Raw genomic sequence first — 11,714 nt, forward strand, 5'->3', positions numbered from 1 at the left:
GATTTGTCAGGCTGGAGTAGTCTCTTAAGAAAAGAGGTGGAGGCTCCATCATGAGTCACTTAAAACCAGACAAAACCGCTGAGAATATACTGTGTTGGATAATCCTTCCTCAGCCAGAGATGGCTAGGGAGACTTCCTGTCTCTCTGAGCCCCCTCTATCCTAATGAAGCAGGGTAACAATAGTGAGGATTCTGGTGCCATCTCTTGGCAACTGAATTGTTCCCAAACGTCCTGCTCCTTTCTTCCCCTTGAGTTCTAAAATGTTTCACAATGATACCGGTAATCACTGGTACTGGATATGGGGCCTTGTTTTCTTTTTCCTCTTCTGGGAGATTCAGTTTCCAACCTTCTAAGATGAATAACTCAGTATTGAAAATCCCTCTAATGAATTCCTTGTCGCTAGCAGGTTCACTTGCCTTCGCTGCCTTCATTGGAGTGGAGGTGGGGAGCTGATTCCAGCTCAATGATGAAGGGTTGGTTCTCACTCCTTGTAGAAAGCCAGGGTTGATGTTTTGTCCCAGCATAAACCAAAGATTTATCCTGTTTTCTTTCTGTTTTTTAAAGAGGAAAATGCTGAACCAGATCTGGATGACAATGAAGATGAGGAGGAGACAGCAGTAGAAATTGAGGCTGAACCGGAAGTGGAGCCAGTGGCTCCCGCACCACCTCCTGCTAAGAAACGAAGAGGAAGGCCGCCAGGCAAAGCCAACCAACCAAAACAACCCCAGCGTAAGTTACTGCCTGACCTTCAGAGTAGCATCCAGTGTGATCAGCTCCACATGTGGGTCTCTGTGCACCTTCCTAAGGCTTTTCATTCCACTTGAATGAATGGGGTGTTAGGAGTGATAGTGAAGATAATGTAATATTCAGGCCTGTATATGTGGCTGAGATAGAATTTGGGGTCTTTGTCCATTTGACTTTTGGTATTTTTATATTCTTACTAATACAGTAACTCCTCACTTAACGTTGTAGATATGTTCCTGAAAAATGCAACTTTAAGCAAAACGATGTTAAGCAAATCTAATTTCTCCATAAAAATTAATGTAAATGAGGGGGTTAGGTTCCAGGGGGAAATTTTTCACCAGACAAAAGACTATATTTTACACACTCTCTCTAAGTTTTGAAAAAACAATTTAATACTGGTACACAGTGATGACAATTGTGAAGCTTGGTTGGGGTGGAGGAGTCAGAGTGGGATATTTCCCAGGGAATGCCTTACTGGTAAATGATGAACTAGCAATTGGCCGAACCCTCAAGGGTTAACTCACACTCTGCAAGGCAGCACGAACACAAGGGAGGGGAGACAGCATCGCAGACAGACACACATACCGTGTGTGAAAGAGAGAGATGTGCATTTCCCCTTTGAGTATGCTGACCCTACTCTTAAGTACACTGCCTTGTTAATTAGATCAGCTTGCTGAGACCACAGCTGCTGCCAGCAAGCTCCCTCTGTCCTGAGCCCTGTCATGCGTTCCCCCTGCTCTATGGAAGATGGGGTAAGCGGGGTGCAGGAGCAGGGGGAGAGGGACACCCTGACATTAGCCCCTCCCCTTCTCTCTCTCCTCTCCCCTCCCCCCCCTCCCCCCCCCGCACAGCAAGCAGGAGTCTCAGGGAGCAGCTAGAGGGCAGGAGCAGCACATGGCAGCCGGGGTAGGGACAGCTGAACTGCTGGCAATTGATAGCCTGCTGGGCAGCTGCTGCACAGGGAACTTAGGAGAGCGGGGAGTTGCTAGGGGTGCTGCCGGTCCACCCTGGTTCCAAGCCCCCACCAGCTAGCTGCAATGGGCTGCTCTTCCTGCAAGCAGTGGACAAAGCAGGGACGTTAGAAGGGAGCATTGCACAACTTTAAACGAGCATGTTCCCTAATTGATCAGCAACGAAACAATGTTAACCGGGATGACTTTAAGGGAGGAGTTACTGTTTGTGTGAACTAAGACACTGTATGTTACATCTGCCCACAAGATGGGGTGAAAAGAGATAAGGGAGAGAGCTAAGGTGTAGCTGGGTAGAGTGGGAGTTTAATATACGAACTGTGACAGACCCAGACCTGTGGGGTACAGGAGTCTGGTAGAGGGCAAATATATTGGTCACTGGATGAGTAGTTTTCTGTTCCCTGAGTGACCAGAGCAGGGACTGCACTAGAGTAATCAGGAACCTGCTAGAACTAATTAAGACAGGCAGGATAATTAAGACACCTGGAGCCAATTAAGAAACTGCTAGAATCAATTAGGACAGGCTGGCTAATCAGAGCACTTGAGTTTAAAAAGGACCTCACTTCAGTTTGTGGCATGCATGCGAGGTGCTGGGAGCAAGAGGTATGAGGAGCTGAGAGTGAGAAGACATATTGCTGGAAGACTGAGGAGTACAAGCATTATCAAAGGAGGCACTCTAGACAGCTGCAGTCCACAGGCCCCTGGGCTGGAACCCGGAGTAGAGGGCGGGCCCGGGTTCCCCCCAAACCTCGCAACTCCTGATCAGACACAGGAGGAATTGACCTGGACTGTGGCTTCTACCAGAGGGGAAGGTCTCCGCGCTGTTTCCCGACCCACGTGGTGAATCTGTGATGCGAGCAAATTCGCCAATAAGCGCAGGACCCACCAAGGTAGAGGAGGAACTTTGTCACAGAACGTACACATGAAGGACAGTCCTGCCTCACCTCCTCTCTCAAGATAATTGGCCATTATCTTTGAAAACTCATGGCGATCAGGAGATGTCCCAGATGATTGAAAAAGGCTAATGTAGTGCCCATCTTTAAAAAAGGGAAGAAGGAGGATCCGGGGAAGTACAGGCCAGTCAGCCTCACCTCAGTCCCTGGCAAAATCATGGAGCAGGTCCCCAAGGAATCAATATTGAAGCACTTACAGGAGAGGAAAGTGATCAGGAGCAGTCAGCATGGATTCACCAAGGGCAAGTCATGCCTGACTAACCTAATTGCCTTCTATGAGGAGATAACTGGCTCTGTGGATGAGGGGAAAGCAGTGGATGTGTTATTCCTTGACTTTAGCAAAGCTTTTGATACGGTCTCCCACGGTATTCTTGCCAGCAAGTTAAAGTAGTATGGGCTGGATGAATGGACTGTAAGGTGGATAGAAAGCTGGCTAGACCATCGGGCTCAATGGGTGGTGATCTAATGGCTCCGTGTCTAGTTGGCAGCTGGTATCAAGCGGAGTGCCCCCAGGGTCGGTCCTGGGGCCGGTTTTGTTCAATATGTTCATTAATGATCTGGAGGAGGGTGTGGATTTCACCCTCAGAAAGTTTGCAGATGACACTAAACCGGGAGGAGTGGTAGATATGCTGCAGGGTAGGAATAGGATACAGAGGGACCTACACAAATTAGAGGATTGGACCAAAAGAAATCCGATGAAGTTCAACAAGGACAAGTGCAGAGTCCTGCACTTGGGACGGAAGAATCCCATGCACTGCTACAGACTAGGGACCAAGTGGCTAGGCAGCAGTTCTGCAGAAAAGGACCTAGGGGTTACAGTGGATGAGAAGCTGGATATGAGTCAACAGTGTGCCCTTGTTGCCAAGAAGGCTAATGGCATTTTGGGCTGTACAAGTAGGAGCATTGGCAGATCGAGGGACGTTATCATTCCCCTCTATTCAGCATTGGTGAGGTCTCATCTGGAGTACTGTGTCCAGTTTTGGACCCCAAACTACAAGAAGGATGTAGAAAAATTGGAAAGAGTCCAGCGGAGGGCAACAAAAATGATTAGGGGCCTGGAGCACATGACTTATGAGGAGAGGCTGAGGGAACTGGGATTGTTTAGTCTGCAGAAGAGAAGAATGAGGGGGGATTTGATAGCTGTTTTCAACTACCTGAAAGGGGGTTCCAAAGAGGATGGATCTAGACTGTTATCAGTGGTACCAGATGACAGAACAAGGAGTAAGGGTCTCAAGTTGCAGTGGAGGAGGTTTAGGTTGGATATTAGGAAAAACTTTTTCACTAGGAGGGTGGTGAAGCACTGGAATGGGTTACCTAGGGAGGTGGTGGAATCTCCTTTCTTAGAGGTTTTTAAGGGCAGGCTTGACAAAGCCCTGACTGGGATGATTTAGTTGGGGATTAGATCTGCTTTGAGCAGGGTGTTGGACTAGATGACCTCCTGAGGTCCCTTCCAACCCTGATATTCTATGATAAGGTCAAGCAACCTGTCGGGAGAGGCGAGGGCGATGGAGGGGAAAGTATAAGAAACACTAAAAGCCGAAGAAATGCCTGTCGCTGACCAAAGCACAACCTCACTCCTTATCCCTCCCATGGCCGTACCAAATTCACAGTCCATTTTGGTCAATTTCATAGTCATAGGATTTTAAAAATAATTTTCTATTTAAATTTCATGATTTCAGCTACAGTAACTCCTCGCTTAACGTTGTAGTTATGTTCCTGGAAAAATGCGACTTTAAGCGAAATGATGTTAAGCGAATCCAATTTCCCCATAAGAATTAATGTAAATGGTTAGTTTCCAGGGAAATTTTTTTCACCATACAAAAATATAAATATAAATATAAATATATATATATATATAAATATATATATATATATATATATATTTTTACACACAGTATATGTTTTAAACAAACAATTTAATACTGTTCACAGCTATGATGATTGTGAAGCTTGGTTGAGGTGGTGAAGTTAGAGGGTGGAAGAGGGAGGGCTATTTCCCAGGGAATGCCTTGCTGATAAATGATGAACTAGCACTCGGCTGAGCCCTCAGGGATTAATACATTGTTGTTAATGTAGCCTCTCACATAAGGCAGAGTGAACACGAGGAAGGGGAGACAGCATAGCGGACAGAGACAGACACATACCTTGTGTGTGGGAAAGAGGGAGAGAGAAAGATGCACACTGCCCCTTTAAGGATGCTGACCCACTCTTAAGTGCATTGTCTTTTTAAGTGGATCAGGAAGTTGAGACAGCAGCTGCTGCCCCAAGCTCTCTGTCTCTCTCCGTCCCTGTCCCCTCCCTGCTCTATATGGAGAAGGGGTAAGCGTGGGCAGGGGGGAGGGGGACACGCTGACATTACCCCCCTCCCCCCGCACAGCAAGCAGGAGTCTGTGGAAGCAGCTCCAAGGCAGAGGGCAGGGACAGCACATGGCAGTGGGGGGGTGGGATAGCTGAACTGCCAGCAATTGGTAGCCTGCTGAGTGGCTGCAGCACAGGGAACTTAGGGGAGCGGGGAACTGACGGGGGCGGGGCTGCCGGTCCACCCTGGTTCCAAGCCCCCACCAGCTAGCTGCAACGGGCTGCTCTTCCTGCAAGCAGTGGACAAAGCAGGCCGATGTTAGAAGGGAGCATTGCACAACTTTAAACGAGCATGTTCCCTAATTGATCTGCAATGTAACAATGAAACAACATTAATCGGGACAACTTTAAGTGAGGAGTTACTGTATTTAAATCTGAAATTTCCTGGTGTTGTAATTGTAGGGGTCCTGTCCCAAAAAGGAGTCGTGGGAGCGGGGGTCACAATGTTTTTGTAGGGGTGGTTGCAGTACTGCTACCTTTACTTCTGTGTTGCTGTTGGTGACAGTGGTGCCTTCAGAGCTGGGCGGTTGAGAGCGGCGGCTGCTGGCTGGGAGCCCAGCTCCAAAGGCAGAGCCACTGCCAGCAGCAGTGCAGAAGTAAGGAGGATGGCATGATAGGATATTGCCACTCCTGCACTCCAGAGCTGGGCCCTCAGTCAGCAGCCGCCACTCTCTGGCTGCCCAGCTCTGAAGGCAGTAACACAGAAGGAAGGGTTTTACTGGTACAGTATTGCCACCCTTACCTCTGCACTGCTGCTGACAGGGCGCTCCCTTCAGAGCTGGGCGCCCAGCCACAGCTGCTGCTCTCCAGCTGCCAAGTTCTGAAGACAGTGCAGAAGTAAGGGTGGCAATACTGTAACCCCCCTAAAATAACCTGGTGACCCCAGTGCAACTTCCTTTTGGGGTCAGGGCCCACAATTTGAGAAATCTGTATAGTATAGGGTAAAAGCCCACAGAAGTCCAGATTTCACAGTCCAGGGTGTGTTTTTCATGGCCATGAATTTGGTAGGTCCCTAACCATGGGATACAAAAGAGGTGGTGCTGCAGCCCCCAACCCAAGACCCTCCAAAATGGAACATGACCATAAATTGGTAAGGGGTAGGACCAAGGTATACACTACAGGTATAATTATGCCCCCTAAGAAAGAGGAAGGGGAACAGGGACACTGGGAAGGTTCTGTGACATACAAAGCTATGGATATGCTTACTTGATTAACCCCAATAAACATGGCATTGCCTGCACTTCGGACTTCTGTCTTCTGCTTTTTGTCTGTGTGACAAGAACCAGGGGAGGGTGAAGGAAAAGCCCTTAACATGGAGCTGAGTACTTTTTAAAATATGCTCTCTCTCTCTGTATCATTTTACTGAGGCACCTTAGTGTGGTTTCAGAGTAGCAGCCGTGTTAGTCTGTATCTGCAAAAAGAAGAACAGGAGTACTTGTGGCACGTTAGAGACTAACAAATTTATTAGAGCATAAGCTTTCGTGGACTACAGCCCACTTCTTCGGATGCATATAGAATGGAACATATATTGAGGAGATATATATACACACATACAGAGAGCATAAACAGGTGGGAGTTGTCTTACCAACTCTGAGAGGCCAATTAATTAAGAGAAAAAAAACTTTTGAAGTGATAATCAAGCTAGCCCAGTACAGACAGTTTGATAAGAAGTGTGAGAGTACTTACAAGGGGAGATAGAGTCAATGTTTGTAATGGCTCAGCCATTCCCAGTCCTTATTCAAACCGGAGTTGATTGTGTCTAGTTTGCATATCAATTCTAGCTCAGCAGTCTCTCTTTGGAGTCTGTTTTTGAAGTTTTTCTGTTGTAATATAGCCACCCGCAGGTCTGTCACTGAATGACCAGACAGGTTAAAGTGGATGGAAGCTGGAGGCATGTAGGTAAGTGTAGCGGTCAGTAGGTTTCCGGTATAGGGTGGTATTGATGTGACCATCGCTTATTAGCACAGTAGTGTCCAGGAAATGGACCGCTTGTGTGGATTGATCTAGGCTGAGGTTGATGGTGGGATGGAAATTATTGAAATCATGGTGAAATTCTTACCTACATGCCTCCAGCTTCCATCCAGGACACACCACACGATCCATTGTCTACAGCCAAGCTCTAAGATATAACCACATTTGTTCCAATCCCTCGGATAGAGACAAGCACCTACAAGATCTCTATCAAGCATTCTTAAAACTACAATACCCACCTGCTGAAGTGAAAAAACAGATTGACAGAGCCAGACGAGTACCCAGAAGTCACCTCCTACAAGACAGGCCCAACAAAGAAAATAACAGAACACCACTAGCTGTCACCTTCAGCCCCCAACTAAAACCTCTCCAGCGCATCATCAGAGATCTACAACCTATCCTGAAAGATGATCCTTTACTCTCACAGATCTTGGGAGACAGACCTGTCCTCGCTTACAGACAACCCCCCAACCTAAAGCAAATACTCACCAGCAACCACACATCACTGAACAAAACCACTAACCCAGGAACCTATCCTTGTAACAAACCCCGATGCCAACTCTGTCCACATATCTATTCAAGTGACATCATCATAGGACCTAATCACATCAGCCATACCATCAGGGGCTCGTTCACCTGCACATCTACCAATGTGATATATGCCATCATGTGCCAGCAATGCCCCTCTGCCATGTACATTGGCCAAACCGGACAGTCTCTACGCAAAAGAATTAATGGACACAAATCTGACATCAGGAATCAAAATACTCAAAAACCAGTGGGAGAACACTTTAACCTGTCTGGTCATTCAGTGACAGACCTGCGGGTGGCTATATTACAACAGAAAAACTTCAAAAACAGACTCCAACGAGAGACTGCTGAGCTAGAATTGATATGCAAACTAGACACAATCACCTCCGGTTTGAATAAGGACTGGGAATGGCTGAGCCATTACAAACATTGACTCTATCTCCCCTTGTAAGTACTCTCACACTTCTTATCAAACTGTCTGTACTGGGCTAGCTTGATTATCACTTCAAAAAATTTTTTTTCTCTTACCAACTCTGAGGGGCCAATTAAGTAAGACAACTCCCACCTGTTCATGCTCTCGGTATGTGTGTATATATATCTCCTCAATATATGTTCCACTCTATATGCATCCGAAGAAGTGGGCTGTAGTCCACGAAAGCTTATGCTCTAATAAATTTGTTAGTCTCTAAGGTGCCACAAGTACTCCTGTTCTTTTTGCGGATACAGACTAACACGGCTGCTACTCTGAAACTAAACATTTACACTGTACTCTGGTCTTGAATTCAACTGCAGCATCACACCAGTTAGCAAATGGAGATGTTTAGTCAGTGAACACCCATATATGGAGATGTTTAGTCAGCGAACACCCATATAATCAATCCGGTATTGTTAGTTACTCTGCTGTGAAACAATGTATTTTATAAAGAACAGGAGTACTTGTGGCACCGTAGACTAAGAAATTTATATGAGCATAAGCTTTCGTGGGCTACAGCCCACTTCTTTGGATGCATAGAATGGAACATATATTGAGGGGAAACACACACACACACACACACACACACACACACACACCTGCCCCCCCCCCCCCCCCTGAAAAGTTGTCTTACCAACTCTGAGAGGAAGAAAAACTTTTTGAAGGGATAATTGGGATAGCCCAGTACAGACAGTTTGATAAGAAGTGTGAGAATACTTACATGGGGAGATATGTTGCCCCATAACTGTCAGCATACAGCAGATACTTGTGTTGGCAACACAACTGCATGTAGAGGCTGCTGCAGGGAAGCTGTGTAGGGAATTTGTGATACTTGCGGATGAGTGGGAGGTAGGTCTCATATTTTTGGCCCCCCCATTCTGAGGAGCATGTGCCTCTTGAGGTCAGGCATGAAGAGGCTGGGCTCCTGTGTTCCTGGAAAATTGCCTTTGTGAATTCCCATGTATGGGGTATGGCTCACTGAACTTGTGCTGAATGCCCCTTCTCGTGCAGGGCATTGATCCTCTTACCACTGCAGTAAACAGTTAGAGTTCACCCCATTAGTAAACCTCCAGGCCAGTGAGCACTGCTGAAACCCAGGGCTGACCTTGACTCTACTAAAAAATTGGGGTACTAATTCAAATGATATTGCAACAATGAGAAGTGCTTAGCAGTGGATTCTGGCAGCACATAAATGCTGCTAAGATGTTGGGGCCCTGATTATCATTGGTAAACCAGGATTGAATTTGTGAAAAGATGGTTAATATTCTATATTCAGTTTCAGTAATAAACTGTCTGGCATGGAAAGCATCTCTCTAAAACACTTTTGAAGTTTTAACATACCCCCTGCCTGTGAACCTGTGTTCTGATATATCCCTTTTTTCCTTGCTAGCTGCAGCAATCATTCAGGTTGAAGACCAGAACACTGGTGCAATTGAAAACATTATAGTTGAAGTAAAGAAAGAACCTGATGCAGAAACAGTAGGGGAAGAAGAGGAAGCTCAGCCTGCTGTAGTGGAAGCTCCCAATGGAGATCTCACTCCTGAGATGATTCTGAGCATGATGGACCGGTGATGGAGGAAAAGGCCAAGCTTGCTGACTGAACTGGCCTGGGCTGTGTTTAAACGGCTCAAATCTATTTTTCCTTTTACCTTTTTTCTTGGCTTTGGGAAATGCATCATTTTAGACCATTTTACCAAACATACTGGGAAATAAAACTTCAAAATGATGTTAGAATGTGATTTAACTAGAACTTGCTGTTTTATGTTAGCGTTACAGGATCATGGAGCATTAGAATATATGTTGGAGTCCGTGAGGGTTTCCCCGTGAGATGCTCGATTCATTTTGCTCTGAACTGCATTGTAATGATGGTCCAAGGACAGTGTTTACATGTAACAAGTTTTAATACACAAAAGTGGAAAAATGGAAGCCCTGACTAGAGTATGTGGTACACCACTCTGGACTTGCCCTTCGAGTTCCCAAAGTCCTCCAGCCTTCTTCTCCCGGTAGTGTTTTTAACTGTAAATGCAGACTGGGGAGGGTTCTAGACTTTTAAAATGCTTTTGGTTTTGCTTTGCCCCACTGACTAGCTCCGGTTCTCCGAGTCGGCCACACACGGTAGTTTTGGCATGCTCCAACTGGTTTCTGTCCTCATTATGCTTTGCTCTGGGCAAAGCATTTCTGCAATGGTCAAGCTTGTAAATAACTTTTTTTTTTTTTTTTACATTTTAATCTTTTTCCATTAATTAAGAGGTATGAAAAAATGCAGATTAAGAAAACCCCAATGTTTTAATGACTTGCAAATTAAGTGACAAGAGAATTGGTAGTGTAAATGTTGGAAAAGTTGTTGATAACCGATCATGTAGAAGAGAGAGGTACCCAGACTATTGTCGCAAAACAACGGAAGCCCAACCATGAAATCTGGTTTCAAAGCACATGGAACTGGCATTTAAAACATGTATAATTAACCTTTTCAGTTATAACTTCACAACTACATTTTCTTTGCTCTACTTTGTAGTTGTGTTTTGTGTTTATGAATCCTATGTTAAGACAGAAGTGGTGATTTGCAAGTGGATCACTGCAGCCCTGGAAACCTGGGTCAGGAAATTTTACTAGGTCAGTAATGATAAAATTTTGGATCTCTAATAAAAAGACAGCAGAGGAATAATGTGAAATACAAATGATGCCTGTATATGAACTGTCACATGTTAAAATATGTAAGCTTTTTATAGAGCCTCAGTCTTGCTGATTTCAAACAAATTTTTCTTCTATGTATCGCTTTTAAGAGAGCTATCAGTTTAGCTATCAGACTCTAGGTTGATGCATTTTTGTACTTAGCTGTACTGTGTGATATTTTTCATTATTTTAGAAAGCCAACACGAGAAAAAAAACTGTTATAAAATATGTAATGGGGTTTGAAAGCTGGGAAGGAGAATATACTGCTGTACAGCTAATAAATAATAATGGATTAACATGCATGCTCACTGGCTGTTTCCTTTGTACTGTTTAACTTGGAGACAAGTTTCTGACCTGTCCTGTGGCTACCTACGGAGAAATTTCTCCTCCCTCTACAAGGACACGGAGCAGCCTGGAGTTCTGTCTGCGGCAATATGCACAAGAAAAAAGACCTTTCTCACCATATGAAATGTGGCTGAGTGGATGTTCAACACAACCCCAGTGCTAGAGAGCCCTGCTGTTTGGAATGCTGACAGTCAACTGCATGTGTTCACATGAGCACAAAGCTCTGGTGGGGTTGGCTCATGTTCTCATCCAGGGATTGCATTTAGGGAGTGTTAGTGGGTAGTTAAAGACAATGTTTATATGAAATCTAGTCCATTCCCCAACATGAATTTGAAAGTACATTTGTGTATAGCACATGCACCAAGCCCCTTTTTGCTTATATATTCCCATCTGCTTATTTCTAAATGTTAACCCTGGCGAGTCCTAGCAAGAAGCGGGTCAAAGAGGTCTGAGTGGCCCTGCGGCAGTCTGTGAGGTAAGAGCAGGCTAGATGATAAAACAAGGTTGTACAAGATCTGACTTTTCAAAACTCTGTGGAGTTGCAAATGTAGTTAAGGTGGGAGTACACTGGTCTGTCTGTGTGAGGGGAACTCTTCAGCAGAATAGCAGGGGGTGCAGGTCAGGGGGGGTGCACTGGTCTGTGTGGGGAGCTCTGGGGCGGAATAGCGGAGGGTGCAGGTCGGGGGGGTGCACTGGTCT

The 11,714-nt window shown here is 45.5% G+C and overlaps 1 protein-coding gene across 1 annotated transcript in view; it reads left to right on the top strand.

Moving 5' to 3' along the window:
* The window catches only part of CTCF (CCCTC-binding factor), a 56,676-nt gene extending 45,704 nt beyond the window's left edge, over window positions 1-10,972 (top strand). The window contains exons 10-11 of the mRNA XM_054048593.1: window positions 565-729; window positions 9,388-10,972. Coding sequence (XP_053904568.1) covers window positions 565-729; window positions 9,388-9,569 — 347 coding nt within the window. The 3' untranslated portion in view covers window positions 9,570-10,972. The remainder of the gene's footprint in view (window positions 1-564; window positions 730-9,387) is intronic.
* The last annotated feature ends 742 nt before the right edge of the window (window positions 10,973-11,714 follow it).

This window comes from Malaclemys terrapin, chromosome 14, assembly GCF_027887155.1.
Source record: "Malaclemys terrapin pileata isolate rMalTer1 chromosome 14, rMalTer1.hap1, whole genome shotgun sequence".
Classification (NCBI taxonomy): Eukaryota; Metazoa; Chordata; order Testudines; family Emydidae; genus Malaclemys; species Malaclemys terrapin.